Source organism: Manis pentadactyla, chromosome 7 (assembly GCF_030020395.1).
Source record: "Manis pentadactyla isolate mManPen7 chromosome 7, mManPen7.hap1, whole genome shotgun sequence".
Lineage (NCBI taxonomy): Eukaryota > Metazoa > Chordata > Mammalia > Pholidota > Manidae > Manis > Manis pentadactyla.
The window spans coordinates 14,054,059-14,077,685 of NC_080025.1; the positions used below are offsets into that span (position 1 = coordinate 14,054,059).

The 23,627-nt window shown below is 45.0% G+C and overlaps 2 protein-coding genes across 11 annotated transcripts in view; one reads left to right on the plus strand and one right to left on the minus strand.

The window, feature by feature from the left end:
• MTUS1 (microtubule associated scaffold protein 1) overlaps window positions 1-2,864 on the plus strand; it is a 137,306-nt gene extending 134,442 nt beyond the window's left edge. For 9 of the 10 annotated variants that reach the window (XM_057505110.1, XM_057505106.1, XM_057505107.1 and 6 more), the window contains one exon: window positions 396-2,864. In XM_057505110.1, coding sequence (XP_057361093.1) covers window positions 396-609 — 214 coding nt within the window. In that variant the 3' untranslated portion in view covers window positions 610-2,864. The remainder of the gene's footprint in view (window positions 1-395) is intronic. The other variant, XM_036894348.2, reaches the window with a different exon arrangement.
• Window positions 2,865-3,171: 307 nt separating this feature from the next.
• PDGFRL (platelet derived growth factor receptor like) overlaps window positions 3,172-23,627 on the minus strand; it is a 44,111-nt gene continuing 23,655 nt past the window's right edge. Inside the window, exons 3-6 of the mRNA XM_036894353.2 lie at window positions 11,674-11,825; window positions 6,040-6,333; window positions 5,034-5,173; window positions 3,172-3,634 (exon numbers count right to left, since the gene is read on the minus strand). Coding sequence (XP_036750248.2) covers window positions 3,446-3,634; window positions 5,034-5,173; window positions 6,040-6,333; window positions 11,674-11,825 — 775 coding nt within the window. The 3' untranslated portion in view covers window positions 3,172-3,445. The remainder of the gene's footprint in view (window positions 3,635-5,033; window positions 5,174-6,039; window positions 6,334-11,673; window positions 11,826-23,627) is intronic.

The following is a 23,627-nucleotide window of genomic DNA, read 5'->3' on the forward strand; positions in this document are numbered from 1 at the left end:
CCTTCGTGCTTTACCCCGGTGTTCTGGACGGAATGCTGAGACCTAAGTGGGCATGCCTTCCCCTGGGGCCCTGGCTCAGCGACGCTGAGAATACTTTCAGAGAATGAGCATCACAAGACCAAATAGGAAGCAGCCGCAAACCTCAGACAGTCATAAGACAGGGGGACTATTCGTGGGGGTGGCACCCAGCCTACTATGAATTTGCCCCAAAGTGCAGTTTTTTTCTTCGGCTCACACTTATGGGGTGTCTCGGCCTGTGCCCACCAGCTCAGTGCAGGACTCCGTTTGTTGCAAAGGGATCATGTTTTGGACTTGCAACTTTAAAAACGTAAGAGACTTTTTCAAGTTTTTAAAAAATCCTCCCATGTGGTTTTTCTGGCTCTCTTGTCTTAAAGGCAACTTTCCACAGAGCAGGCTGTCCTGCAAGAATCCTTAGAGAAAGAGTCGAAAGTCAACAAGCGCCTCTCCATGGAGAATGAGGAGCTGCTGTGGAAGCTGCACAATGGGGACTTGTGCAGCCCCAAGAAGTCCCCCACATCCCCCGCTGTCCCTTTCCAGTCGCTGAGGAACTCCAGCTCCTTCCCCAGCCCCAGCGTGTCACCCAGATGACGCCTTCCAGAAGCTGGGAGACTGTACGCCTTGTCACAGGTCTGTAGGACTGACCCTGACTCCACCCAGGGTGTGGTTGCTACATCAGCTGACATGTCATTACCACCCCAGAACTGGAAAGTCACCGCCCCCAGACCTGGCTCCCTGTGGGCCTGGAATCTGGAGGAAGACTTGTGTGACTCAGTCCCAGAGACCTCCTCCCCAAAAGATCTCAGAATCGACACAGCTGGACACCATTGCACAAAGCACTTACAGAACAAGAGGGTCTTGTTCATTGCCTTTCCCACCTAAGCATAAGGGGAAAAACTCTCAGGGGCCTGTTAAGATAAAGATTTATAACCTTTATAATGTTCTTCACCACAGACACCTTCTTGTGATTTCTACTTCGGTCTGGCTGGGCAATGTGTGAATGAGATGGGTGTAACAAGTGTCATGTGTCTGACGCTGTCTCCTTTGTTTGCTGTGTACTGAAAGTCAAAAGCTGACTCTATCTGGATATGTACAAATCAGATAATAGCCTGTGTATGCATTTCTGGAAAAGCCATAGAAGAAGGAGCAATAGCAGCTTGAATTATGATTCTCTACCACGAACTTGGCTCAGCCCTTGACGTAGAGGAGAGGCGATAACAGGAAAGCTTTGACTCGTCTAGGTCTGTAAGTCTCTGTATCCTTTAACTCATCGGCAGTTTCTCGGTGCTTAGCCGTGTCAGTTGAGACGATGTTGTTTTCTGTAGATTTCTATCTTACCCCTGTGACACTAATATTATACTATGATCTATCTTCTCAGGCTATCAGCAAATGTAGAACCCTACTTTTCCTAAAAATCTACAAAAGGGCAGAACCCATGAATTGCTTCTGCCTTATTTTTACCTTGATCTGAGCTGCCCTCACAGATTTAAACTGTCTTCTCTCCCGTTATCATTCTTATTTCATCCCCTTCTCCTTCCTCCCCCATCCAGAGCCACAAAAGCAACCCTTCTACCTCCTATCTACTTTCCTCTGGGACAAGGAATATGCTTTTCCAGAGGCAGCTCATTGTCAAGGTGCTGAATCCACTTTCAAAAAAAAAAAACCAAGGCCTGGATCTGACAGTTAAAATTTGGGGGAGCCTTAGAATAAAGATAGGATTCAGTGCTTATTGAGAAGTACCTGGTTTAAAACAGAGATAGAGCATTTAGTAGAACAGAAAGTCTGGGCAGATAAGTTTCCATGTACCCTTGGAGAAATCTTTCTGTCCTTGGGAAGGGAGCAGAATGGCCAGCCGATGAGGGGGAAATGTGGCTTGTCTAACTCCCCTCCAAGTTGCATTTCAATTTCTTTTCAAAATTCATTACCCTCCCCAACTCTAATACTCTGGGGGAGGTAGAAGGAAGAACTGTGGCCTTTCGTGCCTCTCCCCACTTGTGTCAACATTGTTATGTCAGTATTTACTGCTGTGTGTTGCTGACATTAGATGGTTGTACAAATAACCCCTCTAGTAAGAACAGGTTCAGGATACCAGAGGTGGGTATTTGAGCCATTCTTACATGTACACTGCATAGCAAATTGATGTTCATGATGCATGATTTTTTAGTGATTGTATCTGAAGTCTTTAACCTGCAACAGTTTATTACGTATGTAACTTTCTATGTTTGCTTCTGATAAATGGGAATGTAGATTTACTGCCACCTCCTGGAATCTCTCTCTGCTCACCCTTCCAAGTTCTCCATGTCATTAGCCAAAGTTGGGTTCGCCATCTATCCCCTACACGTGGTAAGTCTTGTGCTGTTTCCTGCTGTCTGGGGAAATCAGTCTTACACAGTTTAATACAAAATGTCCTCAGAGGTATGGAAGATAAACAGGAGAGAAGATAGGAAACAAAACAGTTTCCTATCAAGATTTTTTGTTTTGCAAACCAAATGTTTCACATAGGATGCAAAATGTCAGCATGTCATAAAAATACAGATGTGTAAACAGCTGTAGTGCTCAGTTTATAGTGATGGAAAGTGTATTTTACTTTGATCAAATAAATAATGCTGGAATATTCAATTTAAGAATTGCAACCTCTGCTGTAGTCTGCTCACCACAACACTGTTGCCTGCTTTTCATGAGAGCTGATATCTTGTCTCTTACGCTATTTCCCAGGAATTTCCAGTGTAACCACAAAATTGGTCAAGGACTGAAAGCTGGCTCACAGAGCTAGACTCAGAGCTAAACTATTCTAAATTCCAAGCTGTATGTATTTTGGAAATAAATTTTGACTGATTTTAACAATTTCTGCTGTATAAGGTAAGAAATTTGGAGTGGCTACGATCAGAATATTTTTGAAGATGGTAAAAAAAGTGCCTACATGAAGCTGAATCTTGATCTGTATCTATTTGATATTGAAAGATAACCTTAAAAACACATGCTCTAGTTATTGAGTGGTCTAGAACTTTTGAATATTATGATTTTTACATAGTTTATATATAATTGAACTGTACATTTTTAGATTCTCATATATTGGGGCTGTTATGTTAAATAGAATATTAGGTAGAGACCCAACAAGCCCTCCTGGATGTACTTGGACTTAAAAATTGGGCTACATAAACCTGCTTGTTTAATAGAAATGATTATATAAAGTTGTTTACATATAGGCTTTTTTTAGTATAAAAACTAGAAATGCATATACATAGGTAAGCAATCAAAAATCACATGCTTTCTGTCAGGAGAGTTAATAGACTGGGTAACTTCCTTTCAGTTTGATGTCAGGGTCTGACTCACAAGGCAGGGGTTGGGCACTGATCAGAAGAACCCCCAGAGCTGGTTGTGTGCATTCACGGGCTTCCCATCAGTTCACAGTACGTCACTTTCCATGTCAGGAGAGCTCCACGGTGGTGGCCACTGTGGTCTCTCCTCGAAGGTTCTGAGCAGTGCAAATGTAATACCCTGCATCAGCAGGCTTGAAGCCTTCCACCGTCACGACGCTCTGGGACATTCTCGTGGTGTGCCCGTGTCCTCTGTGGACCAGCCTCCAAGTGTCTTGAATTGTCACCATCCTCTCCTCCTGTTTAAAGGCACCCAGAGGGAGAGAAGCATAGATAACAAGCTGCTATAAACAGCTCCCAAAAGCCTAGCACTACTGAGCATTCTTTTCGAAGTGCAAAACACATGCTTACAAAAAGAATACTTGGTATGCAGAGCTCATGGGAACTTTTACACAGTATAATCCATTTTAGGCTGCATTTTTGTCCAGGCAGAGCCTTAAATGTCTTTATGCCATCCGTTCTCTGTCCTGTGCATGAGTAAGTTTCTACTCAGTATAAAATATATTCTTTTAGAATTCCGAGAATGGGGAACTGTACTAAGCTTAAAAAACATGGATAAAATTTTGCCCTGCTGTCCTCTTCATGTTGCCCACTTGTGTCTCTTATCCACAGACTCTGAAGTCAGAAAGAAGCCCAGAGCACCCACTGTGTGGATGAGGCAGGGCTCCCGATTGTTCAGTTAGGACTGGGGCAAACGAGGTTAGTCAAAGGTGCCACAGGACTCCAGTGAGAGGGAGGCCGGAGCAAACCTGATGCCCCAGATCCGACTACTTAGTTCTGCAGAGGGAGGTGGTCACTTTTGAGCTGCTTCATCCAACTTTGGGAGTAAGAATGCAGTATTCTCTGGATTACTTTAACATGATTGTGATACTAATATTGTTACTAAATTAACACCCTTTCTGCTCATAAAATAATTAAAAGACATTTAAAATAATATAGCTAAGTGCAATAACGCTTTTTAAAACCAAGTACCCAGAAAATACTCTTCTCCAAGGAGAGTTATGTTCTGCCCAGCACAACCCTTAAGCCAGAGGCATCCTGGCTGCTGAGGATGGCTCAGGAAGCCAACCCTCTTCTGGCAACACTGCGATTATTCCATAGTGGTAGCAAAGCTGTTTATTTTACTGAGAACAGGCACGGAGGCTAAAAATGCAGTTGTTGCTTTTATGGGAAGTCTATTTTAAAATGATCTCTGGCCCCACAGCACCTTTCTGCCCCTCGGTGTCTGCTCAGAGCTGCTCGCCACAGCACACAGCTTAGCTTCGCCAGGCAAGCACACTCCGATCAGAGCAGGACGTTACACTGGCCTCTGATCAACCCAGAATTAAGACTGAAGGTTGGTGGAGAAAGGGAGGCCCCCTCCTTTCCCTTCCAGGCCCCCTGTCCCTTCTTTCTTTAGGGTTATGAAGAAAAATAACCTGGGAAGAGGCTACATTGAGTGAATTGCCTAACAGAACAAAGTCACTTTATTCCTGTCCTTTAAAAAAAACCATCTGTAAATATATTGAAACATCTTAGAAGGAAACAAACAGGCCCTGGCCCCTACTGCAGCATGTGTACTGCCCCCCTTCCTAAGTCACTGGGAGGCAGGGGACAGCCCTGAATGAGCAGCAGGCCGGGCCGGTGCAGGGTGCTTACCTTCTGCCCCGGGTAGACCCAGCGGAATTCCACCTCGACGTCAGGCTCCCCAAGGACAGTGCAGAGGACGCTCACGTCCTCGCCACCTCCCACCCTGCTGGAGGACGCCAGGATGGTCGTTGACGGAGGGCCGCTGGGCACTGGAAGCAAGCAGGAGACAGAGAGGGGCGAGGCGTCCCCTGAGGACAACAGTGCAGACCCACAGCCATCCTCTTCCCTGGACGGACAGGCCAGGTCGGCCTGCACCCTGACGCCCCGGCCAGCCAGGGGCTGACTCTGCCCACACCTCTGACTTCTGTGCAGCCGCCTCTGCTGGTCCAAGGGGCCTGGTGACACTACAAAGGGCCTGAAAGGTACACCAGGGGAAGGGGAGGGACATAAAGCCCAGAGAAGGTGGATGAGGAGGCTTGTGGCTGCACATCCACAGAAGAGGAGAAATCAGAGGCTACTCAGGAGGCCAGGAGGCAGGTGTTTACAGGAAGGGTAGGCAGGGAGAGGAGGGGGGACAATGAGGCCCGGCAGGTCAGGTCAGGGTGGGAGCAGCCGGAGCTGGTGACATGTTGGAGTTGTGACTGGGGTCCAGGGGATGATGACATCACCCAGGAAATGGAGGGCAGAGGAGGACCTGAGCCACAGGGAGTGACAGGAAAGGAGGCGAGAGAGCTGGTGGGGTCCCAAGGCTCTGCATAGTGGGTGAGAGTTGCGAAGGGGGAGTGGACAGGGGAGGGACAGAAGTCCCACCCCCTGGGCTGGAGGCAGGGAAGGGGCAGTACCCCTGGGAGACAGCCGAGTTTGGCTGACAGAGGACATCCTCACCTGCAAGGTTGGAGATACTGGACAATTGCTGATGAATCATAGGCAGTACCAGAGCAAGTGATGGATTTGGAGAGAACATGTCAAGGGGGAAGGAAAGGAAGTAGAGCCTCTAGGAGTCTTTAAGAACAGTAGTACCCATGTGACCTGCTGGAAGGGGCTGAGATGGAGGCGCAGTCCGGAGCAGGCTTACCTTCCACGTAGAGCAGTTGGTACTTGACAGAGATCTGAGATGTGCCCCCAGCCTCCGCCTTGCAGTAGACCACCCCTTGCTGGTCGGAACGGGGCTGCAGATACACAAAGCCTCTCTTCATGTCATAAAGGATGTCCGTCCCGTTGGCCGGGATCTCCTTGGCTGGGAACTCCCTGTGGAGCGTGACTTTGGCTGACAGGACGGTCGCTCGACAAGGAACCACAGCCTGTCTGTCCGGGTGCAGGTAGACAACATCAAAGTAACTTGGAGAAGGTACAAAGAGCTCTCCTTTCTCTGCCAAGGGAGAGACATGCTGCTTATTCTGGGGAAACAGGCAAGCCTTTAAGGATGCTTACATTCAGGGCACAGAGATGAGAGCGGACTGGCAAGACCCTTATCAACAGAAATGCTTTTCCTTTCTTTGGAAGAAGGATGTTATTCCCATCTCCTCAAAGGAAGCAAAATAGGTATTAGTTCAAGCCTAAAGCAGGCCCACAGATTGGCCCCAGTGAGAAGGATGCTGACTTCCTTACATTAAGAGAAGATTTGAACCTGTAAACAGTCTGCTGTGCCTCTGGAGAAATTAGCCCCATAGCCTCTGCTCAGGGTGCTGGCATCCTCACCCAGCCCAGAGGACCTCGTTCCTGCCAAGGTCAGAGGAAGAGGGGACAAGAAGGGACAGATGAGGAACCTGCTCTTCTCAGGTTCTTGGCTGCGGACTGTCAACTCCTCTTTCCACTGAAATCACTCTGGCTGTTCATTAAGCTCTGCATGGTGGTGTTTCCTCTTCTTACAGCAGGGAGAGAAATTAGGACTGGCTTACCCGTATTCCCTCAGGACAGTCAGGGACTCTGGGTTTGGTTTTTGGGGTTTTCTGGATCATTCTGCATGGGGGAATATTACTCCAGCCTTTGTTAACTTGTTACCCATGCTTTTTCTCTGCAATGTTCCTGAAGCAAGTCATTACTCTTGGCTTGCTCCTTCACTAGCCGACTTTGTGCCACTGTCATATGGTGTTTTAGGTTGTGGACAGGATTCCTGGACACACCAAATTTCTTCGTGGGCCCAGAGTTCTTTGGTTACAAATACTAAGTTTGTTTTATCATTGAGGTCTTCCCCTGACTCTAAGAAGTATTTGTGTCTTTTTCAATTTCTTTGACATACTAAGTGGAAAGCCATTTCATCATCGTGAATTGGAAGAATTAATATTGTTAAAATGGCCGTCCTGCCCAAAGCACTCAGATTCAATGCAATCCCTATCAAAATACTAATGGCTTTTTTCACTGAACTAGATAGAGCAAATAATCCCAAAATTTGTATGGAACCAAAACACGCTGAATAGCCCAAGCAATCTTGAGAAAGCAGAGCAGAGTTGGAGGTATCACCCAGGCTATACTACAAAGCTACAGTAATTAATTAAGACAGTATGGCACAAGAACAGATACACAGACCAATGGGACAGAACAGAGACCCCAGACAGAAATAAAGCCACACATATGTGACAGAGGCAAGAATATACAAATGGAGAAAGCACAGTATCTTCAATAAATGGTCCTGGGAGAACTGGACAGCTACATATAAAAGAATGAAGTTGGTTCATTGTCTTATACCATACACAAAAATCAACTCAAGACCTGAAACCATAAAACTTTTGAACATCAGCCTTAGAACTTTTTTCTGGATCTGTCTCTCCAGGCAAGAGAAACAAAGCGAAAATAAACAAGTGGGACTACATCAAACTAAAAAGCTGCTCACAGCAAAGAAAACCACCAAAAAAAATGAAAAGACAACCTACCGCAACCTACTGCTTGGAAGGAGCTAATCTCCAAAATACATAAAAAACTCACATAATCCCCCAAAATAAATAATCCAACTAAAAAATGGGCAGAGGACCTGAGTATATGTTTTTCCATTTACAGATGCCAACAGACAAGAAAAAGATGCTCAATGTCACTAGTTCTCAGGGAAATGGAAATCAAAGAGCTAATTATCTCACACAAGTCAGAGTGGCTAACAGCAACAGGCAACAACTAACAAGTGTTGGTGAGGATGTGGGGAGAAAAAGGAACCCTCGCACACTGCTGGTGGGATCGCAAACTGGGGCAGCCACTATGGAGAACAGTAGGGTAGTTTCTCAAAAAACTAAAAATAGAAATACCATGTTACACAGCAGCTCCACTTTTGGAAATTTACCTGAAGAAAAACAAAATCACTAATGTGAAAAGATACATGTCATGTTTATCACAGCATTATTTGCAAGAGCCAAAGAATGGAAGCCACCTGAATATCCACTGGTAAATGGATAAAGATGTAGTACATCCTACTATGTAGTAGGATACCACTCAGCCATAAAAAAGTGAAATCTTGCCATTTGCAACAGCATGGATGGACTTAGAAAGTATTATGCTATCTATGCAAAGTAAGTCAGAGAAAGAGAAAAACCATGATTTCACTCATATGTGGAACCCAGGAGAAACAAACAATTGAAATAGACTCAGAGGACAGACTGGTAGTTGCTAGAGGGAAGGGGGCTGGGAATGGAGAAATAGGTAAAGGGGTAAACATTAGAACATTTGGTGTCATGATCTGAGTGATGGTTACATGAGGATATATGCACATGGCAGAATTCACTGGGCTGTACCCCTAAGATCTTTGCATTTTGTATGTTCCTCAATATAAATTAGAATCAGCAATAATATGGAAGAATAAAAACAAAAGTATTCATGGCTCCGTGTGTCTCTGAGGCTTTATCAGACTGGGGGATTTGTGCCACTTCATGGTGAACTGACTTGCTTCCTTTGCCCCTGTTGTGCTCACACCCATGTGCTCACACAGAGTGAGTTGCGTCAACATCCCAATTTATAAAGAGAAGAAACTGGAGTGGTAAAGATATCTTGTTAGCAAAATCACTTAAGGAATTTATGATGGTAAGATTTATCAGCAACTTTTAAGGTTTCATAGAGAAAACTGAACCAATTGAGCAAAACCAGCAGAATAACTGAATGATCATAATTTCAGAACCCCAAAATGTGGTCTTCCTTCTTGCACTATAATAAATACATGCTTGGAAAGCCTTGACCACACCGGTTTCTTTAGCAAACAGGAATTATATAGTTGCATTCAGTAGATTCCATCTACAAGAGGAAAATGTGTGAAGCTCATTTAATTTTTAGATTACATTTTCCCCTGCAAATATGTTTGTCATTAAATGACAAACATTAAGAAAAACTAAATAAACTCATGGAAAACACAATTAAAGTTAATAGGCTATAAACTAAAACCCAAATAACTTCCATATTTCATGAAGTGTTTCCTTAGTATGGTTTTACTACATATGAAAATGGGAGCCCAAGTTGTTTTTACTATGAGAAAGCCTTACTGCTGGTCATGTTCTCCTTGATCTGGGTGGCAATTAACATGTGTATGTTCCTTTGGGGAAATTTTATTGAGCTGTAGACTTCTATGTGTTTTTCTTTGGGTGTATTTCTGTAAACACTAAGGGAAAGAAAGCCCTCTGAGTACCTCCTGAATAAAGGTGGCCATTGCTTAATCAACAACTGCACAAACACAGAATGAAGCTTCACAGAGTTTACAATCAAACTGTAGGAGACAATGAACATAACGAATGCCAGACATTTCTGTGTGTAGTGGGGAAGCATATATTCGGAAAGCGTCCAGAGCAAGCAGCCAGCCTAACAGCCTGTCTGGATTTTGCAAACCCACCCAGGCCTGAGAAGATAAATTGCTAAACCCTGTACTGAAAATCCACCTGGGCTCTCAGTGTTGAGGAATGAGGAAATGATACAGCATGTTAGGTCACATACCTTTGTGATCCAGGTTCCTTGAAAGTTGGAGTAAATACTTACATTTTAGCCCTCCTTTGGTTCACTAAAAGGCTCCTATGAATTAAGAAACAGTAACTGCCTCTAAAACTCAAAGAGAACCCTTGACTCTAAAGGGACACTGCTCGAGGGAGGTCTTTAGTCCAAAAACCAGTATTTTGGGAAGACACCTAATTGTGGCAATCTGTATTCTGCAATTTGAAACATGGTATCAGCCCCTGAGCAGAATCACAGGCTCTTTTAAGTTTTAATTAGCTGCCTTTTCCACTGTGGCTTCCCAGTGGGGTAAAACACTAAGGGCACATGGGCACTTTTGTGTAGCACATTCCAGAATGGGGATCAGAGGGGATTACCTATGAACAACTGTTAGCAGTGCTCCTGACACCAGATATACTAGCTAGTGTCTGTCCATCTACCATCCATCACCTAGAACAGGTTGGGGCAGAAAAAACACTGGGTCCAAGGTCAGAAAAACATGGGTTGTTTCTTTGCCCCTGTAAGTCACAAAACATCGAACAAGTCACCTTGGCCTTTCAAGTCACAGCATCAGCTAGGGGTGCTGTGGAAATGGAATGAGGTACACTTGCCTCCAGACTTGTAGACTGTTCTGCTAAGGCATCTTCTTGCTATAGGGGAGTTATCTGGGCTGGAATGGAAAATAGATTTTGCTAAAGCATTCACTAACGGCCAGGGATAGATAATAAGGTCATCTGAGCCACAGACCTAAGTCACCGGAGGTCTGAAGGGTAGGCGGGTTCAGGATGTAGACAAATCTCACAAAAGCCCCTTACAGACACAAGGGAGCATTCTGGCTCCCTGAAAACGCCTTAGACAAGAGCAGCACCGTGGGGTGGCCTTTATAAGATTCCTGGAAGCTGGCCGTGACCTCTGGCCCTTGTTGAGTGCCACCCCCAGACTTCAGGGTCTGGAGATCTCTGCAGATGAAGGAAGCTGAGAAGCTAGTCTGCAAGGCTGGCTTCCCCAAGTGCACGTTTCCCCCGGCAGAAACATACCTGCACACTCAGAAGCACTCTCCACCCTGGCCTGCATGTTCTCAGGCATCTCACTGGGCCTGGGATTGGGACTAGAGCCACAAGGGCTGCCTTTGGGAATCCTGCCCCCAAAACCTGAGCAACTTGTACTCAGAAGAAAAAAAGGCAAGGAGGCCTTGAGCCCAGCATCCCCTAACTGTGGAGGTTCTAGACTGAGCCCTGTGCTCTCAGGACCTAAGACGATCTAAATCCTCAGCACCGCTGTCCAACAGCGGGGCACTCTGTCGGGGCGGGGGGATGTTCCCTGCCTGCAGCGTCCAGCAGGTTAGCCACTAGCCCTGTGTAGCAGTGGAGGATTTGAAACATGGCAAGTGCCACTCAGAAACTGAGTTTCTAATTCTGAGTGACTAATTAAAACTGAGTAATTTTTTAAAATTCCCCTTTAAATAGTCACACACAACAGTCTAGTGGCTGCCACACCGGACACACAATAGACTCTGGAATCAGACAGTTCTGCGTTCAAATCCTAGTGCAGCCATTGACCTGCAGTATGACCTTAAGGACTTACTTAATTTCCCTGAAACTCCACTTTGCCATTGAAAAACATGAAAACGATATTAGTATTTACTCTGAAGGGGTTTTGTCAGACTTACACAAGGTAATTGATGTAAACCGCTGGGCCCAGAGCCTGGCAAACAGTGAGGGCTCTGAATGCCATTACTGAGCTTCAGCATCCAGTGGGAACCTTCATCTGGGCCCAGTCCAGAGCCTGGCAGAGTTCCGCCAGCGCACCATGTTACCTGTGAAGACGACGTAGGTGGAGCCTGTTTTGGCCTCGTCCCTCCTGCAGACGTATCCGTTGCAGAGCTGACCCCAGCAGCTGAATTCGCCCGTGTCCGCCGCAGTGGAGTTGACCAGGGTCAGCTGGCCATGGCGCTCGTGCTGCCTCACACTGCCAGGGAAGCAGAGCCAGGTCACAGCTGGGCCAGCGGCCTTGCAGCCCCCACTGCTCCGGGGGTGCCGGCATGGAGACACCCCCGCCCCGGCTCCCCGTGGCTCTGCACCGAGTACCCTCCCTCCCACAGCACAAACTGATAAAAGCGTGCTTGGGGGAAAAAGTGTGAGCAGGGGAGGGAGGCCGAGAGAAAAGCCTTTCCTACAAGGGAACAGTAAATGACAAGTTTTCTAAAGAGAGGAAATTCTCTTCAACCTCTGCACTGTGGTTTCCCTAAGTAAAATCACTGGTGCACTAAGCAAAACCGCCACAGAAACTCAGCCAAAAGGCTTCGTGGTATTTTTGCTTTCAGCTTTTGTTTCCAAAGAGTTTGTTTACACAGCCGTCAACATGAATGAAGGCACACTGCGTTACCCGGTAGGCAAAGCTCTTTGAGCGGGAAGGATAAGTCTCTGAACATAAGCTTCGAATCTTCCAGATGCTACATTATTATGACAAATAAAAATGTTTCTTTGGGTGAAAAAAATGCATTGCTCCCTAAGATATGGAGCCCCAAATTATGCAGCTCACCTCTGGTAAAGTATTTACAACCTTTGGGCATTCCAGCTTCTCTGGCCTCATGCTGTTATTTCTACTTATTATTTTTTTATCACTTGTATTTTTATCTTATTGAAAGTGAATGTATTTGGAGACCCCTTCAGTTCATATTTGTAATGCAAGACATAAATATTTATAATAAACACTAGTATTAGCTGATTATAATGGTAATGAATTGTATTGCGACAGGAATCCCTGTGTGTCGGCCTTAGAACGGACATTCCCCTGGGCTTGTGAGCCTCCGCGTGTGGGGAATGCCAAAATAAATGGTTTTAATCTGAGGATGCAGCCTGAATACTCACGTCTCACCCGCACCCCTCCCCTGCCCCGAGATCTGCATCCTTTTTTGATGGGGTCGAGATTTCTCCTGTTGTGTGCGACAGCAACACCAATTCAATCATCACTCTAAACTGATCGGGTTCCCTGCTGAAGAGCTGCTCCGCCCCCCAGTTCTGCCTGGAGGGGCCTCTGTGCTCCCACCCCATCAACTGTCTCCTTTCACCTGAACGGAAATCTCTCCTCCTTCAGGAAGCTTCTAATCAGAACCGACTCTCAGGAACCTCCACATTTTCTCCGAGCGACGTAATTGGCTCCCTTGTCCCCTATCCCTTGGGTGCCCCTGGCTTCCTGTTATTACAGTGGATGGTACAACCTTTGAGGACAAGAACTGTGCATATTTTATGTTTAGTACCCCCTAAACAATCTGGGCACACAGTAAGGATTCCCTAGAAATGGGTGACTTGAACCATAGGGTGTGAACTGGAAAGAGCTTGGAAAGCAGGCATCCAGCTGCCTGTATTGCAGATAAGGACACTGAGTCTCGGTAGAGGACTTCCCTGTGGCCGCAGCTGGTGAACACCGAGTGCATGACGTAAGTATGCAGTGAACACCGCTCATTAGATAAGAAAATGCATGTAAAGGCCTTCATGCATGCCTGGTTGCTTGTAGTATCCTAGTTGTAGTTTAATCACATGTAACTGCAGATTCCTAATCACTGTGAACACCATAATGACAAATGGCACACACCCAACACTGGGGATGTTGGCACAGCAAATAAAAACCCGTGGACCTCAAGGATATTACAATCCAGTTAAGGAGTTAAAACTAATGCACATGGAAAGATCAGAGAATAACTAAAGGGGTGCTCACAGCCAGAACAATAGGCATTCTGAGAAAGGATTCATCACTGCCGGTTGCAAAGGTTGAACTTTGAGGAGGAAGTCAGCCAAGCTGGACTTTTAAGGGCGTGGGTGGGAGGGCAGGGACAGCAGGGGGCCAGAGGCGGTGAGCTCACCAGCTCAGGAAGCTGCAGCCCCACGGGGGAGGGAGGCCCACTTCCCTGCCGTGGCCCGGTGCGTGGTGGGTGGAAGGCACTCAGTCATGATTTACAGATTTAATCCATCAATTCCAGAAGGAGACGGAGGGGTTGGGGAGGGAGGCATGGGGCAGAGGGTTGAGAACAGTGAGGGGGCATTCACGTCACTCCCCAGGCAGCAGGCGCCAGCCTCAGGTCTGGAGGTGGGATGTGATTGGCACATCCTGGCCAGGGCCCAAGGGAAGGGAGTAGGGGTGAGAGAGGCAGGGGCAGGAGGGAGAGGCTGTCACCGCCATGAACCTCTGCGCTGGGTGTTGGCTGTGCAGTGGAAACAAAGCCAGGGAATGATTTCTTGGGGAAAATTTATGGCCGACTGGGTGTAAGAGGTAGAAGAGCTGTATCAATACCGACCAAATTGCATTTCTGTGTCAGAAAGAATCTCTGGGGTCTTAACTGACTGCTTTGAATAGTCAAGAAGAAAAAGATTGGGATAAGCCAAAGAACAGATTCACCATTGGAGATTTTGAATGTGTGAGGAAATGCAAGTCGTTCAAGTGTGGATGTTGTGTGAGCCCGGAGGAGATAAAACAGCACGAGATGTGTTCCCGGAGGCGCCGCCTAGACAGGAGTAAGAGCAGAAGCTAAAGCAAGGAATGAACTCCAAAGGGAAGAAGTGTAGATGGAGAAGAGAAGGTTGGGGACAAAATCTAGAGGCAAACCAGGGGCCAAGAAGAGAAGAAGAGGTCGTCAGATGGGGAGGAAGAATCGGGAGGGAATCATCAGGGAGAAAGATTCCCGAAGTTGATGCTTGAAAGTATAAGATGCGTTTAAGAGAGATTCATGACCCCCCCACACACACACACTCTCTCTCTCTCTCTCTCTTCATCCGGCCAAACAAGTCTGTAGTGCCCACCAAAAGAACAATTCCAGGTGTGAGAATGCAGCTGGATTTCGGATAAAAAATGGAGAGAAAAAAGAGGTGGGGGTCTTCCTAGGTGGCCATACCTGGCCACATCCCCATAAGCTCAGAACTGGGGTACAAAATCAGGAAATAACTATACTGAACACCTTCTGTGGGCCCAGTATTTTCTGGCACTGTGGTGATTAAAGTTCAAGATGCCATTCCCACCAGGAAGACACTTGGGCCCATAAAAATGCAGCAGTTGGGAATGACCCTGCCACTACCCGCGCATCTGCACGCTGTATCTTTAGCAGGTTTGGGGGTGGAAGGAAGGAAACGCACTGGAAAACATTTCTGGATTTTTCCACCCCCTCTTGTATGCAAACAATATGGAACAGGAAACAAATTATTTAGCAGGATTACAGTTTAAATGCCTGGATTTAAAATATCCATTTCTACTGATGGTGTCACTTGGTCCAGGCGGCAAGTTACCCTGGGTGTTGGAATATGACCCAAGGCCTCTGGGGGCAGAGTCTCCATGAAATGGAGACAGGGGTTCACTGAGCCCTGGGGAGCACTATTGGGAGATGCTTTACCCAAGGACCCCTCCCCCCCCAGCCTTCTCTTGTAACCATTTAACCATCCCCAGGGATGAAAGAATGGAAGTTGGAGTGGAGCAAAAAGTTGTGCTACAACAAAGTACCCCAAAAGGTATAATTAAGATTAGCAGAATCTCCAGCACGTCAGCTCACCTTAGGTCTTTTCCCCTAAACTTGCACTTCCAGACCTGATCCATGGATAAGTCCAGGATTCAAAGAGTGTTTGCTCAAAATTTAGGGGTGTGTGTGTGTGTGTGTGTGTGTGTTCCAGTGGGTTCCCACAGCCTTGACACAGTCCACTCCCTTCACGGAGGCCTGGAGCATCCTGCATGTAGCCTAGCCTGTGTTCTTCCTGGGGGGCCTGCGTCATGGAATAGCACCAAGGAGGGGGCCCACAGCTCCCGAAGTCATCTCACCTGGGGCATGCCCCAGTGAGGCTCATGCCCCTGTCCTTCCCCTGGACTCTGCAGACCAAGGGCAGGAGGTGAGTCCTGGGTTACAGGATAATTAGTCATTTGTCCCATAAGCACTTAATGTGTGTGAAGTAAGTGGGAGGTTCTGGAGTGGAGAGGAGGGACGCAATGATGCCTAAAGAGCTGGCGTTCAGGCTCCCCATTCCAAAGGGCTGTGGAGTTCCACGGAGGGAAACCAGGAAAAACTTCAAGGCCGAGAGACTCCTGGGAGAAGAGAAGGATTACAACATGCACAACATCGGGCGCATGCCTTCCAAAGGAAGGAGATGCCCTGCAAGGAGACAAAGGCAGGTTTGATGCATAACAGAGAGATGTCTGACTGCAACACAGGTGGGCAGAGGACCATGGTGACAGGCTGCATCACGTGAGGCACAAGATCACAGACTTTGGCATCACAGCGATGGGGTTCAAATCCCAGCTCCACAAGACCTTCAGACTCCTTAGCTAGAGCTCGAGGCTTCCAGAGTTTGACCACACCTACCTTTTTAGACTTGTAGTTACAGCAATAGTTAACACAGAGTGCTGGGCATTGTACTAAGCTCTTCAAATAAGTGCAAGACGAGAATAATGCCTAGAACATAGTTAATGCTTAAGACATTTTAGATGTTAGGATAATGGTCCTCGTCGGTTCTCCCAAGCACATTAGGATGCAGGTTATAATTTTCCTCTTTCAGTGATGTGGACACTGAAACTTAGAGAAGTACCTTGTCCAAGGCCTCCCAACTAGGAATGGTAGGGCTTCTCATCTAGTGTCACGCAGACCCAGGTTAAGAATGTTTGTAAAAGAAAGGCATGGATTTTCATCCTACCGACATGAAATGAACTGACGGAATTGTGACTGAGAGAGGGTGCCTCTAACTAGCTCGCAAATCCTATAAAATATAGTCATATAGAAACTCACACCACAAATACATGGAAGAGCTAGTTAAATGAACTCAATATTGTTCATGATACTCCCATTTCTATTTAAATGGACAAGTGACCATTCAGTAAGTAATTGACGGAAACATTAAGGAAGGCAGGAAAATGACTAGTGTTTAAGCATCTATTATATAACTGACAGGACCCAAGACACACATCACTTTTTCTCAGTCCCATGAGATGGCAATGATGAAAACAGCAATAATAGCCAAAACTTAAGTAGTGCTTAATATGTGTTAAGCCCTGCTTGAAGCTCTTTATACATTTTCAGGGATTTCATCCTCACAACAGCTTTGCCATTCTTGTAGGGGAATAAACTGAGGCCAGAGGGGTTAGGTGACTTTCCCAAGTAAATGTTGGAGCCACAAGAGAAGAACGTGAAAGCCAGTTCAGCTCTCCCAGGGCCTCTCAGCTATAGGAACACAGAGATTCTGCTTTGGAGACTCTTACTGGCGTCCCCTGGCATGAGACAGAAACATAAGGACTACGGAAAAAAGATGCAATCAAATATCCTCCTTATTGAACATTCAAAATTTATTTAGCTTGTACCACATGCTGGGAACTGTGCCAGGCATCAAGGGGAGATGAAGATTCATGTGTATTTGCTTGTCCACATCTCAAGGGCTTGTTCAGAGCCCATGTTGATACTAAGCCTCCTTTGGAGAATGTGTTAGGAAAGAATTGCTCTATGATATGCTGGGAATGGAGCCATATCAACAAAGCACAAATCCCAGTAAACAGACAGCTGGGTAAAATGGATCAAAGCTCCACAGTTCATGATTTTTTTAAAAAAGAAATATGTATGAGAAACTAGTAGAGAGCCAAGGAACTTCAAAGTGAACACGGGTTCCAATATCAGAAATTAAGCTGAAATATCGTGGCCTACCCACCTACCTGTCTCTTGTTCCCCACCCCATCCGTGTCTGAGGACTACCCAAGGACTTCCTCAAAACCCTTAAATATAATGACAAATTTCCTATCCTAACAGGTTTTGTTAATGTAGGTGAAATGGGCCTTGCCTCTTTTCTCCTACAATGACTCATGCAAGATTCTCCTGTATTATTCAAAAAGAAATTATGGGGGGATCAAGATGACAGAGTAAGAAGATCCTGAGTTCACCCCCTCCCATGGATGCACCAAAACTGTAATGATGACATATAGAACAACTCTCTGAGAATGACCTAAATGCTAGCCGAATAGCTCTTCCACAACTAAAGATAAAAAAATCTGTCTTGCACCAAACCAGGTGGGAAGAGCAGAGATGCAGGCTCGCCAGGACCCACATCCCCTGCCCGGTGATGCAAGCAAGAGGGCTGTCACCAACAGGGCGGTCCTCCCTGAGGGGCAAAGGGTTCAAGCCCCACCTCAGGCATCCCGGCCCAAAGACCTGCACCAGGAAGACAGGTCCCCATGACATCTGACTTTGAAAATCAGCGGGGCTTAACTCCAGGACAGCCCAAGAGCTCTAGAAAACTGCTCTGAGGAAACTTACAATTTCTTACAGAACTATGTTGAACAAAAGTGGTGAGAGTGGGCACACTTGTCTTGTTCCTGATCTTATAGGAAAAGCTTTTAGCTTTTCACCAGTAAGTATGGTGGTAGCTATGGGTTTTTCATATATGGCCTTTTTAATGTTGAGGTGTATTCCCTTTATACGAAAAACCCATAGCTACCACCATACTTACTGGTGAAAAGCTAAAAGCTTTTCCTGTAAGATCAGGAACAAGACAAGTATGCCCAGTCTCACCACTTTTGTTCAACATTTAAGTTAGTGGGGCTTCTTTAGGCAGAAATTTTGCTCTTAAAGGGCTCATGCACAAATCTACTCACTCTAAGACCCACCAGGTTTGAAAGGCACCTGCAACTGTTGAAAGAGGAGCCCTCAGGCAGCACATATGGGGTTGCCTCCAGGCCTGATTCTCTGTATTTGCTTTTATGTATTAGGTAGATCAGCAATGTCTTCTGGTTTTGAAGGAGTGGCTTTATATAGAAGGTGTGTCCTGTGCTACCAGAAATTCAATCCCTCCTTTCTATGAGAAGCAGGTGCCCTGGAGGCAACTCCACATGTGAATGGAAACATAAGACAAAAACCTCAGAAAAAGAGCAGAATGAAATGGAGATAAGCAATCCACTGAGTAAAGAGTTCAAAGTAATGGTCATAAAAATGCTCACCAAGCTCAGGAGAAGAATGAATGAATACAGAGAGAATTTCAACAAAGAGATAGAAAATATAACAAACAACCAGAGCTAAAATACAATAACTAAAATGAAAAATACACCAGAGAGAATCAACAGCAGAAGAGATGATGCAGAAGAATAGATCAATGATCTGGGAGACAGGGTAGTGGAAATCACCCAAGCTGACCAGCAAAAAGAAAAAAGAATTATTAAAAAAATGAGGACAGTTTTAAGGGACCTATAGGACATCATCAGGAATACTAACATTCACACTGTAGGAATCCCAGGAGGAGAAGAGACAAGGCATAGAAAACCTCCTTGAAGAAATAATGGTTGGAAACTTCCCTAGCTGGGGAAAGAATCAGACAGCCAGATTCAGGAAGCACAGAGAACTCAAACAAGATGAATGCGAGAGGTCCACACCAAGACACTCTATAAATAAAATGTCAAAAAAAATAGCTAAAAAGAGAATCTTAAAGCAAAGAGTTACATACAGGGACCCTCATAAGAGCATCAGTTGATTTTCAGCAGAAACTTTGCAGGCCAGAGAGTGACACGTGATATTCAAAGTGCTGAAAGCAGAAACCTAGACCAAGAATACTCCACCCAGCAAGGTTATCTTTCAGAATTGAAGGAGAAATAGTTTGCCAAAGAAACAAAGGAGTTCATCACCACTAAACCAGTCTAACAAGAAACGTTAGTGGGGCTTCTTTAGGCAGAAAAGAAAAAAGCGTAATGAGAAGCAAGAAATTTATGAAAGGAAAAATCTCACTGGTAAAAGCAAACATATAGTAAAGGTAACAGACCAACCACTTATGAAGCTAGTATGAAGGTTAAAAGAGAAAAGTAGTAAAATCAACTCTACCTACAATAATTATTAAAGGGATACACAAAATAAAAAGATGTAAAATATGACATATACATAAAATGTGGAAGGGGAAGTAAAAATGTAGTGCTTTTAGAATTGCAGGCCAACAAATTGGACAACCTAGAAGAAATGGACAAATTCCTAGAAACATACAATCTCACAAGATGAATCAGAAAGAAATAGAAAATCTGAACAGACCAATTATTAATAACACTGAGTCAGTAATCAAAATACTCCCAACAAAATTCCAAGACCAGATGGCATCACAAGTGAATTGTCCCAAATATATAGAGTTAATACCTATTCTTCTCAAACTATTCCAAAAAATTCAAGAGGAATGAATGCTTCCAAACATTCTACAAGGCCAGCATTACCCTGAACCTCAAACTTGACAAGACAACAAAAAAAGAAAATTACAGGCTAATATCTCTGATGAACATAGATACAAAAATTCTCCACAAAATATTAGCAACTGAAGTCAGTAATACATTAAAAGGATCATACACCATGATCAAGTGGGATTTATTACAGGGATGCAAGGATGGTTCAGTATATGCAAATCAATGTGGTGTATATACCACATTAACAGAAGGAAGGATAAAAATCACATGATTATCTCAATAGATGCAGAAAAAGCATTTGACAAAGTTCAACATCCATTTATGTTAAAAACCTTCAACAAAGAGGGTAGGTATAAAGGGAATACACCTCAACATTAAAAAGGCCATATATGAAAAACCCATAGCTACCACCATACTTACTGGTGAAAAGCTAAAAGCTTTTCCTATAAGATCAGGAACAAGACAAGTATGTCCACTCTCACCACTTCACTTTTGTTCAACATAGTACTGGAGGTTCTAGCCACAGAGAAATCAGACAAGAAAAAGAAAAGGCATCCAAATTGGCAAGAAAGAAGTACAACTGTCACTATTTGCAGATGACATGATACTGTGTATAGAAAGCCCTGAAAACTCCACCAAAATACTATGGGAACTAATAAATGAATTCAGCAAAGTTACAAGATACAAACTAATGCACAGAAATCTGTTGCAATTCCATATCCTAAAAATGAACTAGCAAAATGAAAAATTAAGAAAACAATCCCATTTACCACTGCATCAAAAAGAATAAAATGCCTAGGAATTTAACCAAGGAGGTGAGAGACCTATACTCTGAAAACTATATGACATCAGCAAAAGAAACTGAATTTGACACAAATAAATGGAAGCGTATATCATGCTCATGAATTGGAAGAATTAATATTGTTAAAATGGTCAAAATATCCAAAGCAATCTACAGATTCAGTGCAATCCCCATCAAAATACCAGTGGCATTTTGCACAGAATGAGAACAAAGAAGCCTAAAATTTGTATGGAACCACAAAAGACCCCAACAGCCAAAGCAATCTTGAGAAAGAACAAAGCTCAAGGGATCATGCGCCCTGGTTTCAAACTGTCCTACAAAACCATAGTTATCCAAACAGTATGGCACTAAAACAAAAACATGGATCAATGGACTAAAACAGAGAGCCCCAAAATAAATCTATGACAAAGGAGACAAAATATACAATGGAGAATATATCGTCTTTTCAATCAATAGTGAGTGTTAGGAAACCTGGAAAGCTATAAGCCAAAGAATGAAAATAGGTAACTTTTTTATACCATATAAAAAAAACTCAAAATGAATTAAAGACCTAAATGCAAGACCTAAAACCATGTAACTCCTACAAGAAAGAACAGCTTTCTTGTTGCATAAGCCAATTGCAGTTGTCTTTGAACACACCAGTTAGTGTCACAGCGGGGCAGAGAATCCCTAAGGAATCCTGGGAAGAGAATCTGGCAGGCTTCTCACTGTGCAAGGAAAGGAAGTGTGTGTCTGTTACTTCCAGCACAAACCAATTCCTGACCAATGAGTGACTGAGAGGAAGTTATGGTGATGCAAGAGATAACTGAGCAGATGTGCACTCATTGCCTAAGAGAACCTCAACAACAGCAAATTAATCACTGCTGTCACGTCATTTTGACAAGATCTTTTAAACTTGGTAGCCAGATGATTCCAATATATGGTGTTATCTTTGTGGCAGTTCTAATCTTACCAGGTAGATCAAGCCCATGGGCACTTCTCTGTGGGTAACAGGAAAAAAAAATCTGCCAGCTCTGCTCATGGTCACATCTTCAGGGAAGAACAGATGCCAGACGACAACGGAGCAAGCCTCCACCACCCTTGTTAGGAAAGCAGGCTGGGGGTTACTAATTGGCTGGCATACGGCCACAGGGAGTGTACTGTGGCCAAGTTATAACAGCGAATGCAGAGGCTGTGGGAGGGGCCCCGCTTGCACCTGGCACAACGAATTCGCAGCAGAGATCCACCAAATTGCCCATCTTGCCAACATTTTTCAAGGCATCTGCGCATCTTGAGGCCAATTGGATGGTAAATCTGAACATCTAAAACCAAAAGAAAGAAACTGCTTTCTTGAGACTAGAGGTGTGTTGGGAATTACATTCAAGTCTAGCTTCCTTTTACTAAAAGCGGCGCCTACTTGAGAACCCCTTTAACCTGTGGTCTAACCAAATCGTGTGTAAAATGTAGGATCCAGAACAAATCACTGGTGCCCCAGGCTGACTGCGTATGGTGGTCCCTTGGGAAGGTTTTATGCGATTCTCCCCGGCTCTTCTCTCCACCTCTCTCCATCTTGCTTTGAAGACGGGTCTCCTACAAGTAGGGAATCACTCACTCAACCACCAATCTGCTGCTCTAGGCCCTGCCGTCAGCCTCCACACGCTCACACAAGACCACAAGCTGTCCGGGTCACCCTGCAACTGTATCGCATATGTCTGTCATTACAGAAGCTGCTGTGCTCAGGGCCACTTCTGGTCTCTTTTGCAGAAAACTTTCTGACTTAGTAGACTGTCCTTATTTATAAATTAGGCTAACAATAATTCTACCTGGCGTGCTCCGCTCAGCTGAACACCTATTAATCTCAAGCTGTACACACTTCCTGTGCTCGTCCCTCCTGCTTTTTTATCGATAGCTGCTGCCCCTGCCCCTCCTCCCACAGGATGCCCACCAGCTGATGCCATGTCTTGTGCCCCTCCAGAAGCCACCTATGTGAACAGATGCATGAGGGCACATTCTCTCGTGTTAATTTTGGTTGGTACAGAGTCCCATACCCCTGCCTTGTCAGCTACTAAGTCAAGTTCATAAAGAAGAGCAGGACTGTTACAGAAGGATGACCTGGCACTGTCTGTCCTCCCCTCCATGGAGAATGAGGCACCAGATTGAACCTAGGCGTGTGGTTGGGAGGAGGGCTGTAGGCACGAGGACATGATTGAAGGCAGAGTCCAGGGCAAAGTCAAGGTCAACCCCGAACGGCAGTCTGAACAAAGGATTTGAGCAGTAAGGCACCAAGCAGGGGAGGTGACAGGTTCCTGAGGGTCCAGGGCAGAATGCACTATTCTAGGATGGAAGGTGGCACCCAAACTTCTGGGGTTCTTGAGGGCAGGGACTCGGCAGTGCCCACCTGCCCTCACTCTGCTGTGGGTGCTGCTGTTAAGGGAGCTGAGTCCAGAAACTGGAGACAAAGCTCGGACATCTCGACTTTGTTTTTATAATGTGTTTTATGATATGTCTGTATAATTCCATACAGTTATAAACCAGTACATGTAAAAATTCCCATTTTATAGCTTACCATTTATTCCTCTTTTCTTGCTTCCTCCTCTGACACACCTTTAAAAATGGTTTATTTACATTTTGCATATTGAATACTTGGCAGAAAATTATGCCACAATAACACCCATTTTCATTTTTGTGCGCTTAAATCCCAGACCTCACCACATATATCCATCTTTTTGTGCGGTGGGTATATGTGTTTTCAGAGCAGGGGTTCACTTGTAAAAATGAGCAGTCAGTGTTATGCTGTAAATAATGTTCCATTTCGCAAGAGTCTC